This window comes from Chroicocephalus ridibundus, chromosome 12, assembly GCF_963924245.1.
Source record: "Chroicocephalus ridibundus chromosome 12, bChrRid1.1, whole genome shotgun sequence".
Taxonomy (NCBI): Eukaryota; Metazoa; Chordata; class Aves; order Charadriiformes; family Laridae; genus Chroicocephalus; species Chroicocephalus ridibundus.
This window is the reverse complement of record NC_086295.1, coordinates 5,644,926-5,661,088: the sequence shown is the minus strand read 5'-3', so window position 1 is coordinate 5,661,088 and position 16,163 is coordinate 5,644,926. Positions and strand designations below refer to the sequence as shown.

Genomic DNA, 16,163 nt, shown 5'->3' with positions numbered 1-16,163 from the left:
GAGGTGTGGCACCAGACACTGAAAAGTATCTGCAGTGCCATTTCCAGTGTGCTTTATAAATGCAAATTATCAGCATTGCCATCGCTGCTGAATGGATCTGGACCAGCTTCTGATTTTCTGAGCGCGATCAAGAGACAGAAAGAGCAGAACTGGTCTCAAGATAAATCCTGTCTCTTCCATTCACTTACCATCTACAACTTCTTGAGGGATCAAGCCCATGATTCCAAGTCCTTGTGAAGGGGTCAGCAGGCTGCAGAGGAGGAAAACAGCCCAGAAGGCAGACATCTTTGGTCCAAATAACTGTGGAAAGTGATTGTCATCAGTGCAATGCTGGGACAGTGAGCACAAGCCAGCGGAGGGAGGAAAGAGGAGGATGGAGAAAAGAAAAAGGAGGAATGCCTGTCAGGGAAGACAAAATCAGAGAGGAAGCTGCTGGCATCTCTCCCACCTCCTCACCATGGTGGTGGGCACAGTAAAACTCCTGATGGCACTTTTCTGCAGGAGGAACCAGAACTTCAACAATAGCTGCTCCAAAGACCAACCGTCACAGCAGCCAAGTGAAAAGCAAGTGGTTGTTCCTCCTTTAATGCCTCAGCACTTGTGAGCAGTGTTGGGTGACTGATCTGGATGATCTGGGGAGCATCTGTTCTGGGTGGGAATTGCTCTGAGAAACAAGACCCTGTATCCTGCTTGGTGGGAAAACAGGACATTTGTGACAACACAATCATCTCTAGTCACAGAAAGAAAAGCAATGGCATCTGCACAGGACAAATGCACTGACATAACCCATAAGGCGAACATCTCCTTGTTTGAATGTCATGATTTCTGCCCAAAAATCAAACAGCTGAGGCTCAGCATAAAAACACCTTTTGCTAGAATTGTAAGGAGAAAATAACTTTTAAAGTTTCATTGTCATTGAAATACTGCTGCGGGACCTACAACTTGAGGTAGCTTTTTTTTTTTTTTAAGAACCATAATGAACTTCATTGCCCCAAATCTCTTTAAATGTAAATAGCACATCAAAAAGGGATCAAAACAAGCGTGAGAGGTCTAATTCACCTTAGGTAAAAATCTGTCTCAGCTAACCGAGTTATACCCAAAATAATTTAAGTGATAATTGTTTATGAAAACCATGAAATACCCTTTCTTCTTCAAGGACTGCAAATACAATGAACATACATGTCTCTTCTTGAGAAACTCATAGTAAAAGCCACCACACATTTCCCTTGTCAAAGCATAATTCAGGCAGGCAGCAGGCGAGAATAACAACTTTTGTTAAAAAACCAATACTCCCAAACAAACATTAAGGATTCTTCTTTAGGAAGCATTCAGGTCTGTAGAAGCAGAAGCTAAAAGCATGCTTTTTAAGGAATAAGTTTGCTCTTACCTGACCAAGGTCTTGAGCGTGAGGCTGTCTCCAGCCGATGTCCCTGTCTTCTGAAGATGACCTGCATCCAGCATCCTCATATATAGAGCTTTACAGCAGGAAAGAGGCGAGCGATGTCATCAGGGACATCCAGAATAATTGTTGGGGAGCAAAACAAACAATGGTATGTTTTCTGGTGACTCCCACTGCAAATATTTCCTTAGAGATGTTAGGAGTTAGGTAAAACATTGAGCAACAACCGGTAGGTGCAGGGGCAGACCCGGCCAGCTCTGGGTGCCAGTCCGCACCCCGCCGCCTGGTTTAGTACATCAGCCTTTCGGGCTTGCTCTCGTGTCAAGATGTGGACGTGGCTGAAAAGTCATGCCCTGATAAAATACTTCGGGGTTGTTTTTTTTTTTTTTTTTCAAATAAAGCTGAGGTTTTGACTGAAAAATGTGTCAAAATACCGAGCCCCCTTCGCTGTTAACTACTTCTACAATTCTCAGTGCTGCTGTGCTGAGCCCTCTACTCCTGCAGTAAGTCCATGCAGTGGGATGTGCCACACATTACGGGATAAATGAAGCTCCAGGCAGCACCTTTGTCAATGTAAAGACCATGGAGACAGCAACAGAGCCGGGGATTCACTGTCCAGGCCAACAGGACATGCCCAGCCTTGACATCCCTCTGTGCCTGCAGACTGTGACCTTACCCAACATTTATCAAAGCCACCAGCGCCCGTCCAGTGACCTGAATGGCTCGTAAGCCATTTGATAACTGAGGAAAAGCAGGTATTGAATTGGGAAGGAACAGTGACACCGCGAGAAGGTGTGTCGATCGGGTGTCATGGCTTTACAGATACCCTGAGCTGACAGACTTTTCGGAGAAACACCATCTGATTTGGAAATGCTGCACCGGTCTAACTGGCATGGCATTGTTTCTAGGTCCATCATCTCTGCCTCAGAGCACTCCAGGAGCACTGGATGTGGGATGCGCTGCCACGGGGAGATACCGTTGAGAGGGTGATGCCATTGACTACGAAGCCAGGGAGCTCCCAGGCTGGAGCTTGTTGGCTCTGCATCATTTTGAAGTCCTGGAGGGACTGTTGATCCCAGTGTGGGCATACCAAGAGAGGCGGCCTCCCTGCCACACCACCCCATGCAACAAGCGTGCTGCAGGAGAGGAACAGCCATGCAGCTGCCCAGGGTCAGACCCATCCAGGCCCTCACCCTCTCAGATTTCTAGCCAGGTTTTTTCTGTGCTGAAGAATTGTGTCTCACCTGGTCCACCGTGGCTCATTTACTGTCTGATAATTTACTTCTACAGGCAGGAGAAAAGGAGGAAAATTTCTGCTGAGCCAACAAGTCACGCGCACCCGCAGCCACGCTGGTTTTCTCCCTTTCGCCCCAATCACCGGCACCTCCCGCGTACACGGAGCCACTGCCTTGAGCTGCACCACAGCAGGAGGTCTTCTGGGCAGGAAAAAGAAAACCTTCCTCTGTGGGCCACAGACCAAATGTGGTCCCTGTGTGCGGATCGTGTCCTGACATGCACAGAAAAGTCCGTCCGTGGTGGAGGGGAGGATGCGCTGGCCAAGGGGACAGCAGTGAACTATTCACTCCCCCGATGTTCTCGTCAAGGACAGGGGTGGATGGGCTGCTCCTCAGCTTTGAAGAATAATAGCTCAAAAAAATGCTTGCACAGAGTTAATGCTTTCTGCAAACTTGGAAATAAGTATTTCCAGCAGATTAGCCAGCTTTTGTCACACATTAATTCCAGCTTTAAAAAATATCTTAGCTAAAGGCCAAGGAAGGGATGGCAAAGGTGCCAAAGTACTTAAGGAGTTGTCCCTCTTCTTGCAACTTGATCAGCCAGGCACCTCGGGAGCACAAAGCCTGGCTGTCATGGCTAGATCATGACATTTGATAAGGTGGAAGAGAGTGTTAACAAGATGGTATTATGTTATCATCCCTCCTGAATCACTTTATACTTTGGGCAATCACTGTACGAAACCTAAATTACCATAAAGACAGACCTGATAATGGTCAGCACATGGCAAAGGGGCACTTTGGCACTGCAGAGAATAGCTTCTGAGCAGTGACCTTTCAGACGTGACAGTAACTTGGCCTCTCACCAGCTGTTGCTGAATGCAGAGGTCTCTCACAACTAAATAGTTTGGATAAACTGAAGCAGATTCCCATAAAGAGAATGATATTGTGAGGCCCAGGTCTCGCTAAAGCAACTTTCAAAGCCCCAAGAACGCAAAGACAAATCACCACGTGAGGACAGAAACACAGAGTAAACCAGAGCGGGCTTGGTCAAAGGGAGAAGAATGGGACGGATGTCGACAGTCGCTGCTTTGATGCTCAGCTCACCTGGACACGGAGGCATCAGGGCAGGCAGTAAGAGGGACATACCTCCGCAAAGCATTAGAGAGCCTGACGTTAGCAAGAGGGCAGTAGGCTCTGGCCAGGGCAGGCAAAGTGAAACGCATCAGCCCATGTTGAAAAATGAGATGGTCGGTTCTGCTCTGCTCTCCCCTTGATGGCCTCGTCCAGAAGTGGCCCTTCTGCCCGAGGAAACCGTCTCTGCAGGGACCCCTGAGCCAGGGCAGTCCTGGTTTGCTCTGTCGTTCCTCTGGGACAACTAACTGCGAGAGACTGGTACATCCCCCGCTGCTGGAGGGACCAGAGCTGCTGGGGTCCGTGTCCAGCTCCAGGGGACAACGCTGGTGCCTGCACATGTCTGGAGGCTGCATCTCCACCAAGTGCCCCAGGTCATCAAATACCAGTTACGTGACAGTGCAGCTTGGCAGCGTGGTTAAATGTTCCGTGAAAAACTAACTAGGTGCTCCCTGAGATTTGCAGCCTTGATTTCTCCTAGGAGGGCCGTACGCAGATATTTCGATTCAGTTTTTGTTCTTCTTAAGGGAATTCAGACTCAAACTGTTCTATTGTTTGTTAGCTAATGCAAGAACAATAAGGGAAATCTCTTTAAAAAAAAAAAATGTGCTTGGCCTTGACAACGTTTGCAGTGAAATGAAGAGAGAAGGCACCATAAACACCAGTCCTCACGGGGAGCTGGTTTTATGGCTGCCTTCCTCATTGCTTAGGACTCCTGACGGGGACAATTCCTTACACGCGTTGCAGAACAAATGCCTGCTGGGTCTGACAGCGCACGCAAGAAAACAAAATGGATTTCTCAGAGTGTGCCTCACAGCGAGGTTTTCTCGGGGACAATTTCTTAAAAACACAATGATCTTTTCAAAAGATATCCTTAATTCTGCCCCAGCTACCTGTCAACCAGGAAAAAACGTTCAAATCATGTCGGCTCGATGAAATCAGGATCGAAGCTGTTTATTGACTTACTAATGACAGGCAATTATCCCGCAATCAGTGAACTACACGCTTGGGATCAATATCTGCAATGCAGCCGATAAACCACGATGCTCGGCACTTCTGAAATATTAAAAAATGCACGGCGATGCCTAAATGCCCACCCTTCACTCATTCTGAGCAGTCCTGATTCCCCACACACGACTGCAGACACACTCCCTGGCAGCACATGGGAGCAGCCGAGATCCCTGGCTCCCCCTGGGAGCAGGGGGGGGGCCATGCTGGTACCCCAATCCCGCAGGAGACGTGGGTGCTAATAAACCGGCTATTTCTGCTGCAAAAGTGATTTATTTAGGGAACAATCCTTCCAAGAAACACAACCTCTGCCCAGACACACCCGGCCGGCTCCACTAGACAGACGGCAGGCCAGAGTCTCGTCATGGGGCGACGGGATGTTTTTATTTCGGCTTGTGGAGTCAAATTATTAAAAAGTGAAGGAAAGAGGGAGAAATGCCCCAGGGACTCCGGCACCCTCGCTGCTGCCTCTCCTGGCCGGTCCTGCTGGGTCCTGTCAGCGGCGGTGGGTTGCAGCCGTACCTCCCCGCTCCTCAGCTCTCCGTGACGGGCACGTCCAGCACTAGAGCGTTCTGCAGATTTAAAAATAAAAAGCGCACGGGCAGGATTTAGCAGTTGCTTCTGTGCTCGGGGATGCGACGGGGGTAACAGCACTAACCCCAGGGGTGACACAGCAGAAGCACCAGGCGGGTGAGCTTCTCGCTGCCTACCTCGGACCCGCTGATGTTCGCCCGCTGGTAGGTGATGCCCAGCAGGTCGGGCAAGGGGATCCCTCCACGCAGCACCCCTGGAATGAGCAGGAGCTGCCATCAGAGATGCTCCGGCCATGGCAGGTGCTGCCAGCATCTCCGGTGCTTCCCTGCCTGCCTACGCCTGCCGAAGGGCTGGCAAGGGGGCTTGGGAACACTTGGGAAATTGGCAGGGCTGGAATTCCTGTATTTTTTTTATCTTAGCATTCATAAAATCTCTGCTTTTGGCATACTTTCCGTATGAGTTAAACAGATAAATTAATGTTCCGGGTTGGGGTTTTTTACTGACACTGTGGCTGTTTTCGGGCAGGGTAAAGAGGGGCAGGTCGATTTTTGGAGACTTCAGAAAGGCAAAGATCTCATGAAATCTGTTCGCAGTTGTTCATGGCAAGAGGTTTTGATTTTGCGGACAGGAATAACACCCAAAGAGGCTTCAGAGGAGAAGCCTGCATCCTTCGCAGCGGGGTCACAAAAACGACGTTTCTGTGCAATCTGCTCTAGGTGACCCTGCTCTGGCAGGGGGGTTGGACTAGATGATCTCCAGAGGTCCCTTCCAACTCTATGATCCTGCGATTCTGTCTGTTGTGTGCGGGCAGACCTCTCCTGCCCGTGAAGGAGTGGTCACGCCAGAGCCCCGGCCAGGGGGCATCGCCCTCCTCCAGCTCCCACTGCAGACCCCGCCGGTGCAAAACGGCAACGGCAAGAGATTTTCCTGGCAGAGTCCCTCGCAGCCTCGAGGGCAGGAAAAGCGCGCAAGGTCAGCCAGGCAACGCCAACTCCCCACCACCACCAAAAAAAAAAAAAAAAAAGATAACAACAGTCTATAGGAAAAGAAATGAGAACTATTTTCCCCGTGCAGACAGAGAACCCTCAGATGAAGCCGTAGCCGTGCTTACTGTTGATCGATGGCACATAAGCCTCGTGTATAATATCTGCTAAAACTCCTTTCAGCGGCAGCTCCTGGAACACAGAGAAGTGGTGTAAAATGCCCGTCGCTCCACATCCACTGGGCTCACCCCACCAACGCGCCCAGCGCCCTCTCCAACTACAGGACGATTGCAAGAATGGGAACTTTTGAGAAATTTTAAATTTCCATGAAAACTGCCCTAGATGAGACTGTCCCCTGCCCCAGCAGCTCTCTGCCCTGCAGTCGGTGCTGGGCGCCCTCCTCGCAGCCCAAAGCCCTGCTGCGAGACAGCCGTTATCAGCACTCGCCCTCCCAGACATCTCTGTCTCAGCATCAGGATCAGAGGGAGATGAGGAAAATGAACCTCGGGCGCACACGACCCCTCCCGGGAACGAACATCGTGGGATACGAGCAGGGAGCCCTTCCAGAGCATTGATGCCTGTGGGCAAATGGTTTTGGCAGTTGATTTGTCATTTGTTATTCCTTGAAATGTTATTCCTTGAAATACCATTTCAATCTTCAGCGTTCACTTTGGTTTTCTTTTGGGTGTTTTTTTGGTTTTTTTTAACAAATCTGTTATTGATCATGAAAGCAGCGGAATGGGGCTCTGGGGAGCGAATTCCTGGTACCGCATCACACGAACCACCAGCACTGAGACTCGCAGCGACAACCCCAGCCCCACGCCGGGCGCGGACCACCCAACTCACGTCAAACATCCCGAGGGAGGAGGAAGCCAAGGCCATCCGAGACACACTGCAGGGAGAGGAAAGGCACGGAGTCGTCCGCCTCCTGGCGAGCTGCCCTGTCGCCCTCAGCAAACTCCTCACCCAGATCTTGGCCTCCAGCAAACCCCCCCCTTCCCTTGCACCAGAGGTGCCGTGGCTCCACCAGCCGCCCTCCAGGAAGGGGCTGCTTCCCACCGAGAGCATTTTCTCCATCCCGAACCAAAGTTCAGCTCTTCAAACTTAAAGGGCAAAAAAAACCAAAACACCCAAACAGGTTTGAGGTTTAGATTATGTCACATTGACCTTCATCTATTTTTAAATAGCTGTTAGTATAAACTATAAAAACATCATGCAGAGACAGCAAAGGTTCCTGCTGAAAATGCACGGGTGAGACGCAGCGTGTGGCCTCTCCAGCAGCCCAGGGACTGTCACGCTGCTGGTGGTGGCACTGGGGACCTGCAGCAGCGTTACCTTTGCAGAGCGAGGGAGAGCCGCAGCTTTTCTTCTGCAATGGCAAACTGTGCCTCCAGGTTGCTGTGCTGCAAGGGGAAAGGGAAAGGGAGTTCCCACCAGGACCCCGGTCCCCCTGACCGCTCCAGCCCCGCAGGACCAAGCATCGTCCCCAGCAGACATCCCTGCCCACTGTCCCCCGATCTCTCGCTCCCGTGTTGGTGCGGGTTTGCTGGCTCGAGGCAGGGACAACCACGTTCAGCCCTCGCCAACTGCAAAGGGCTTCAACTCACAACATCCAGGACGAAGAGGGATTCCGGAGCAGAGTCTGAAGGGGAAACCCAAAACTCGGCGGTGCTGAAGAGCTGCACAAAGCTTTTCTCCCGGGTTATGGTCACCACTGGTGCTTTCGCTTCTTGCACTTCAATCACCACTGGTTGTGACGGAGGCAGCACCCTGGAAATCTGTGGAGAGTCAAAGTAAAGGGGTGACATTCCCTCTCCTTCCCAGTTCACTACTATGGGGATTATCCTGGTGGGTGCTGAGCATCGATGACATTCACCAAAATCAGTGGGACTCAGTCAAGCTGATCCATACTGCTCAATAGTATGTCCTTTAAATAATCTTATTAATAAAAGTTTACTAATAAAATAAAGAGACCACCAGTTTGACACTGGGGGAAAGGTACCCAACATGTCTATGTGAATGGAGAGAGGCTTTATCTGCCACCATTAAGTAGCCTGAGATGACCCACAGAGCAGCAGGATCAAGCAACGTCTACCCACCTCGGGGATGAGGGCTCCAAGCATCGTGGTCACCAGTGGGGGAAGCCCAAGAACCTGTTGGGACAGTGTCACAGCGCAGGGACCTAGTGAACTCAGGTGGGGGTAGTTTAACATGGGAAGGGAAGAAGCACGGCCAGCATACAGATCTGCCTCAAACATGGGTGTAGATCTCTTTAGTGGTTTCTTGAGGAAAATCTCAAGCCCAAACCACCCACCATGTTATTGCTTATGTTCAGGTTGAAGGATGCCTGCAGAACAGAGAGCTCAGCGCTCAAGAAGTTTGCAGAGAGGATGAGTTGGGTAGCAGCATCCCTCTTCGGTGGCAGAGAACCAAGAGACGGCTGGTCTGTGGGAAGGTCAACCTCCTTTCCCTCCTTTTGATGGAGAATGGTCTAAAAGGACCGGTAAGAAGAACCATGTCAGAGAGCACAGGTCCATTTCCAGGATTTGCGTTTAGATCAGGTAGAAGGTACTAGATGCTTTGCTCCGTAGTCTCAGCAATTAAATGAAGCAATAAACTTCATAGAAAATGATGAGCCGAGGAGGTGGTTAGGTGATATAATGCAGCCAGCACACGTCTGCACCCTCCCAAACCTCTGCTGCCCAAGGCTGAGAAGGACAACGCCTCCGAGCAAATGGATATCAGAAATATCACCTCTCCGAGACTCAGCGCCAGGCAGCAACACCCACCTTCAAATCCAGCTCTACGAAAGTTTCATTCGTCACAGGGGGGTTCAGCAAAGCGTACTGGAGGGTCCCGGCAGTCCCAAGAGGGATCTCGGCTGCATGGAAACAAAGAGGGATGCTTAGACAGAGAAGGCGCACGCTCTGCACCACAGGGAGAGCGCTCACCAGCATCAAACCACCGGTTCACCAGCGCCACGTGCCATTTACGGCTTCAGTGGGCTCCTGCCTCCCTGCCAGCTTCTGTGGTGCCAGACTCTCCTGAATCTGCACCGAAGCGGGGGGGGATATTCGTGTGGCCCCTGTCGGGATTTGTCCCTGCCTGGTCCTAGTCAGGGCTGAGCAGATCGTCTGTTCTCCGTGACAGATCTGTGCTTTCCCCTTGTCAGGGGAAGGGAAGGAGATGATGGATGGATGGATGGATGGATGGGTGGATGGATGGATGGATGGATGGATGTCAACTTACAAGTCAAGGTGGTGAATTTTGCATTCACAAGGTTGAGCACCGCATCCACAGCTGGACATAGCTGTAGGGTGAAAAGAAAGTGTGAGAAAACCTCGCACGGAGGCTTCTGGTGGGAGCAGAGCTTCATGGCTGCCAGACCAGGGCATCTCCCACCCTGAAGCACCAGGATCCTCCACGATTAATTACCCAGACAAGGGTTTGCCTCAGTTTCCTCTGTCCCTGGTTGAATTAGGTTACTCTGGAGTAAACCTGCCTTAAGCTGAGCAAAGAACAAGGCCAGACCCCCCCTCAGATATCTCCCTGAACCAGCCTGACTTCATGACGCATGTTAAGAGGCTGCAAGTCTGCCCTCTGACAAGCCTTCAGGAACAAGGGTGCTCAGCATCGAGATCAGCTCTGTGTGAGCATCGCATCCCCACCCGCGCGGCTGGGACCAGGAGGCTTTCGGCAGCGACGGTGCCTTTGCCGCCAGTGTTGACTGCATAAAACCAGTAACTGCTCAAAATTCTCCCTTTTTACCAGCCTGCAAGCTCCTTTGTGTGGCAAAACCGTGAAACCTGTTGCGATGCAGTGAGGAGGAGGAGGAGATGATCGCCGGGAAAGAAGGATGGGAGGAGGATGGCACTTACCAGCCCTGGCAGCACTTTCTGGAGGGTGCCATCCAGAAACTTGCTCATGACTTTGGGCCGCATGCTGGGCAGAGACAACGCGTCAGCCGACACAGAGCAATAATTATTTACTACAGGTCAAAAGGCAACAAAGTCAAGCGCTAAAGAAACCTATCTGGTATGGATTAAGCCAAAATATGCCTCATATCTAATAAAAGGTGTTTTCTCTCTTTAACAAACCTTTTCTCAAGAATGCCATCTTCTGGCTCTAAACAAAGCTAAAGGTTTCCACGCCTAAAAGAAGCTTTGATACCCCAAGAGTACAGCACTTAAACGAGGACTAATGCCGAAGACGAACATTGCATGGAATGCCACGGATAGAGCTGGCCTGAATTTGTCCATAAAACTTTTTGGTTTTCTTAGTGGAAAAAATGAACAGTGAAAAGTATCCGTGTTCTGTGGAAACCTGCACCTGGAGACTGAAAGATTTAACAATGCCGTTACCTGCCGCTCAGGGATTAGTAATATCGGCGAAGCATCGATGCTGTCCTTTGGGACTCACCTGCTGGGGAGGTTGGTTTTAACGCTAACAGGAGCGATGTGGCAGTTCCTGGAGCTGAACCTGGGGGTGCCCGCGCCGTCCTGCCCCAGCACACTGCTCGCCGTCAGGTTTGCGGCCACAGCGATTTCTATGTTTCCTCCTATAAAGCTGCTCAGAGCAAAGCTCGGTCACCGTGGGACAGACCCCCGGCAGCGAGCGAGCCCACCCCAGCCCCACCAGTGTCTCTCCCCCACGGGCACCGGCTCCCGCTCACCTTTTCCCAGCGATGGTCATTTGGACTAAGACAGCCATGAAGACCCCCGAGCCTGGCGAGAGCGCCAGCGATATCACCGGGGGACGGAGATCTTTCACTTTGAACCTGCAGGGAAAAAAGAAAAACAAACAAACAAACAAACAAACAGAAGAAAAGAGCTGGGAAAGCGGAGCCCCCAGAGCAGCCAGGTCAGGCTTCTTATGTCAAAGTCACCTATCACTGATATCGCCATCACCATCTTCATTCTCCCACCTCTTGTTTAAATTTTCCATCTAAAACCACTTTTAAATTTAGAAACGTGTTTCTTCCTAACTAAAATATTGCACAGATCGATTTTGAAAAAAATAAAAAAAAAAAAAAAAATGCTTTGGTGTTCAAAATTTGTCCACCCTTTCATCCAGAATGAATTCACGGGATGGAGGGCCAGCTCTGATCCCCCAGGAATTCTGGGGTTCCCTCGGGATAACGTTGACAAAAGCCAGGCACCCTCTGGCTTTGAGAGCAAACCCCCCGCAGCGCCGCAGAGCCACCGCAGCAGCCCCCAGCCAGCGCTGAAGCAGGAGCCGACGCGCTTTGTTGCCTTTAAGTTATAGTTTCTCCACGTATTTGCAGACACAACCATGCAGAAAATCACTGGCTTTAATATCACACTTGTTAGCGGGGAGTGATTCGTTTCTGCCTCCGGGCTGACACTTCCCAACCTTCTGCTTTTATTTTCTCGTTCCCAGGTTCAGGCTCGCGGTGTGTCGCTGCTGATCATCACTCACCCCGAGATGCCTTTGATGGGTTTGGTGTTTGGCTTTTTTTTTGCGGCTTCCTCTGCCATTTTCTGCAGAACATCACTCTCATTCAGAGCAGCGGAGATCGCTGGAAGATTTGCACAAGATGAGGAATTTAGGACAAACCCCCCAGGGCGGAGCCTGTGCTGGAGGGTGAGGGGACTCAGCACCCCCCACAATACCCTGTAAAACGTTGTTATTAACATATTCCCATTCCAACATGCACAGGCACCGTCAGGAAGCTTTTTAAAATTCGGATTGTAAATTCGGATTACCAGCAGTCTCTGCCACCCTCAGGTAACGGTTGGAGCTCGGCGGGCGCACACATTGTGATTTTAGACACGAGACACGGGGTGTATTTTCAGGTTCCCAACTCAACCTCCCGCACACCAGTGAGACAACCCGCGTGCCCACATTGGGGTGTCACAGCCGCGGGGTCCTGCTCGCAGCATCCCACACGGGACGTGCAGACCCCAGGGAAGCGGCTCCTGCTGTGGACTAAGGGCAGCGCCTGGAGCCCACCTGGTTGGTGGTGCTTGGGGATGGGATGTGCTCGGGGCGACACGACCACTGCACTGCTGCCTGCTTGTCCGCACGGATGGACAGACTCATGTCCATGCACAGACGCTAACGTGGCTGAGCGCTTACCGTGATCAATCATTCCAAGATCAATCCTGACGACAGCTCCCGGGCCATCAGCTCCTCCCGACCACGCCAGCCAGCCACCAAGGAATAAAATGCACCAAATCCCGGACATCTTCCGATCTGATACAGCTGCTCACAGAGCTCCAGAGGTGGCAGAGACTTGCAGGAGTGTGTTGGTTTCAACTGACAGAGAGAGATAATGAGCTGGAGGTGGTTCCCAAACCATACCTCGGGGGCTAAAAGCTGTACTCATGCTAGAGGAAAGCAAGGAGGGCTCTGTGCAAGTCTGTCAGAGCTACACCAGCCAAAACACAGCCTGAACACAAGAATTACTCCCCAGAATTGAAAAGCCTGAATACCCCAGAGCAGCCCCATGAAGATGTGCCAGCTCCCTGCACCACCCTCCTCGTGGCTGGTACCCAAGCAGGGCACTAAACCTTCCCCTTCCACAAGAGCCAGAGCTGCTCATGATGCCTAAAACCTGCCGTGGAGAAAGGGCTGGAGCTGCCTGATGGAGCACATGGCCTGCAGGGTCTCAGGGCCACCCCAAGCCCTAGCCCCAGGAGCAGAGGGAGAGCCACTGTGGCAGTGGCTACATGGGCTATGGACACAGCTCCACTGGTCTTCTCTGGCTCGGCCTCCCGCTTCTCAAATGACAAGGACTCCTGCAGGGAAGGGCCCTGCCATCACCTCGCCCGGTTCTTCTCCAGCAGAGATTCCCCAGAGGTTATCCAACCTTTGCACTGATCTCCGGGAGAGAGACAAGAAACAGCCTGTATATAAATCGTGACCGAGAAAGAGGAAAAAACAGAAAGAATGAAAGGGCTGGGTAATTACTGTAATATAACCTAATCCCCAAGTGTTTCTGATATCTGCCAATACAAATAGTTTCGCTAATAAATTTGAAAGTCCAGATAAGCCCTCGAGCCTCAGGCACAAGGCACATGGTCCCAGCAGGCTGAAGCCAGCTCTCTTGCTCAACACCCAGGAAAAGCCAACGTCAAGTCCAAAAGAGACAGCTTGATCTATTTAATTACATGGTACGGACAGAAGTGGAGATGAGGAGAAATCTAAGACGTGTAATGGTAAATTCTGCTTTTGGAGATACCTGCATAACTGCAACTCTTGGGATGAGTGGCTCTTGCTCCCCAAAGGTTCACGGAGGTTGTGCAAACGCCGAGGGAGGACATGGGATCAGCTGGTGGAGAGCCCAGTGGAAATTGTAATGATTTCAGTAATGTTCTTGCTGGTTTCAGCAAGGTTGGAGTGAGAAGAACTGTCACCTGCCCAGAGAACAGGCTTCTCAACCCCAGCCCTGTCCCACCGTGGGAGAACCATGCATTCCACTAGACTGCAGACATGCCACACCGATCTCTCCTCCAGGCTGCTGCCTTCGCTGTGGCTGCCCATGAACCAGCCCTGCCTGAGCTGGGGCTAGTGGCCACCACGGTGCCCTCACTCATCCCCTCCTGGGTACCTCACCCGGCAGGACCCGGCTCTGGGAGGTCACCCCGGTGAGATCCTGCAGCACCAAGTAATTCATTTCTTCTCTTCATTTCCGTATAAAACACGTCATGAGGTTTAATCTGCCATCACCTCCCTCCCGGTGATATACTCGGTGGCTCTCTGCTAAGCCCAGACAGAGAGATTTACACCTTATCTAGCGGGAGTGTAAGATTTATAGATAACTCCCGTTAAAGAACACACCATGCCAGAAAGAGGCTTTTGTACTAGTAACTTGATCAGTCATTATGCTATAAGTTGACATCTAATTAAGCCTCCACAGGGATCATCAGGTCCAGAACAGCTCTTCAGGAGGAGAAAACCCACCTCTAAGCACCACGGTGCCACCTCGTCCTGGCAGCTTATCCCCAGCCCCTTGTGCCGCTGTAAATGATAATAATTCTCCACAGATAAATCCAGTACTGCTTCGGGAAGAGCTGCTGATATGACCTACGCTGGAAGAAGGCCTAGCAGGGGCCAGTTTCCAACTGCTGCTCTAAAACACAGTGGAGACTTACTTCTCAGAGACTTTTCTAAGGTTGTGTCTGTGCCCCCGTTGATGTCAGATGCCATGAAACGCTTCCAGCAACCCCAGGGGACTTGTCTGCAGGTTACAAACTTTGCAATGGATTTACTTTTCTGAACACATTTCTTGCCTCTAAATGGGCTGCATACATCAGCGTAGAACTGTAAATCCTATTCTCCCTTGGTGGACTGCTAGACGTATATCTTCATATTTTCTTTTGACACTGCTATCTGGATGCCTTCAATGGAAATGCACGACGTGTCCGAAACCCTGCTTTTCTCCTTGGCGTTTCTCTGTCATGCTGAGAAGGAAAGCAACACAGTGCTGGTGAGAGCCAAAGGCTTTGAACGTGTCAAGATGCACCTGGAACCAGCGCCCAATAACTCACTTTGCCGATGCACAAAGGACAATGGTTGCCTCCCCGGGCAGCAGGTGTTTCAACAAGTGCTGAACACCTGATCCCATTGCCAAGGGACTCAAACTGAAATGGGCAATTCAACCCTCTCTGGAAGACTGGTCATGCCTCAAAGTGGAAATCACAAATATCAGGGGGAGGGGCTAAGTCAGAACACAGAGCATGAAGGAGAGCTGGGCGAGACCACAGAGGATGCGCTTAGATGGCATTTCCATGGAGTCCACGCTCTGTTCTCCCAGCCAAAAGGAAGCCAGGAGAACACAATGGACCCCAAGCACAGGAAGGAGACAGTCTGCGACTCCCTTCCATGAATGCTTTCATTGCTTGTAGAGACGTTATCAAAGACGGTGGACATCGCCCATCATTTTTTCTACCAGTTGTAATAAATATCGGCAGTGCCTTTTGATCAAGAATTGGTTAGAGAGAGGAAGAAATTGTTGTACGTAGGCCATACTGGAAGTCAGAGGAGATACCTTAAAAAAAAGCCTGATCTTCTGTCTAGTCTAAAACTCCCTGAACCCAACAGAAACACTCCTGTTGCCTTCAACAGACTTACCCAGGCCTGATGGAAACGGAGGGCATCCCTGCTCTATTGCCAAGAACTTCTTCAGTGCGACACATGCAGGTCTCATCCCTTCTGGTCTGAGCCACCTGGCTGGGAGAGCAACACAAACCACAGCAGCTTCTCGCCGGCGTGGACATGGCAGCGGCTGTCCCTGTGATGTTCTGAAGAAAGCATGGCTGCAGGGCAAAGAAACCGATGTTCGCTTTCTTGCAATGTTTGATTTCTTGGCACCTTCCACCCAGAGACCTTTCTTTGTGCTCCTCAGTAACACCACAATGAAGGCAAGCTGCCCCAGCACCTGCTGTCCAATATTTCACCTCGCTAGGTCAACGGCCAATGTAATCAAGTATGTGGGGAAACAATAAAAATGGTATATAAAACAAAGTGTCCACCCAATGTCCTGGTTTCCAGCCCCATTTGCCAATTTCTGCCCCATCAGCCTTGGCTGTGAAGGTATATAAAGCCAGCACAAATCCTTGGTGTGGCCACGGCAAGACGCGGACTGAGTTAGAAGAATGGGAAGACTGGCTGGGAAAGGTAAAGATGCATTTGCAAACTGAATAGATTGATATAGGCATTGCTCGTACTTAGTTTAGGATGTCTCTGTAAGGGCCAGTTCTGGTCAGACACCCACTTTCTGCAAAGACTGATAGAAATATGTATATTTTCTGCAGGGTCAATTTTCTGAATTACTTGTTCTCTTGATATTGTAAGAGCATTACAAACATTATAAACAATTCCTAAGTGCTTTTCAGAGAGGTAGGTAAC

At 50.7% G+C, this 16,163-nt stretch overlaps 1 protein-coding gene across 1 annotated transcript; it reads right to left on the bottom strand.

The window, feature by feature from the left end:
* Window positions 1–4,756: 4,756 nt before the first annotated feature.
* BPIFB6 (BPI fold containing family B member 6) lies at window positions 4,757–12,498 on the bottom strand. Its single transcript, XM_063350320.1, has 14 exons — window positions 12,390–12,498; window positions 11,730–11,829; window positions 10,963–11,067; window positions 10,169–10,232; window positions 9,540–9,600; window positions 9,080–9,171; window positions 8,605–8,781; window positions 8,390–8,443; window positions 7,898–8,068; window positions 7,626–7,693; window positions 7,137–7,182; window positions 6,419–6,482; window positions 5,484–5,560; window positions 4,757–5,345 (listed from the first exon to the last, which is right to left on the bottom strand). The coding sequence occupies exons 1-14, from the start codon at window positions 12,496–12,498 to the stop codon at window positions 5,307–5,309; spliced, it is 1,227 nt and encodes a 408-aa protein (XP_063206390.1). The 3' UTR covers window positions 4,757–5,306.
* Window positions 12,499–16,163: the final 3,665 nt, after the last annotated feature.

Excerpts from the sequence above, each read along its gene's own strand:
- BPIFB6 (XM_063350320.1), bottom strand. The coding sequence starts at position 12,498 with ATGTCCGGGATTTGGTGCATTTTATTCCTTGGTGGCTGGCTGGCGTGG. Across the intron at positions 11,068-11,729 it reads CCCATCAAAGGCATCTCGGG|GTTCAAAGTGAAAGATCTCC; the intron begins GTGAGTGATGAT and ends TTTTCCCTGCAG. Across the intron at positions 8,444-8,604 it reads TGAACATAAGCAATAACATG|GTTCTTGGGCTTCCCCCACT; the intron begins GTGGGTGGTTTG and ends CTGTCCCAACAG.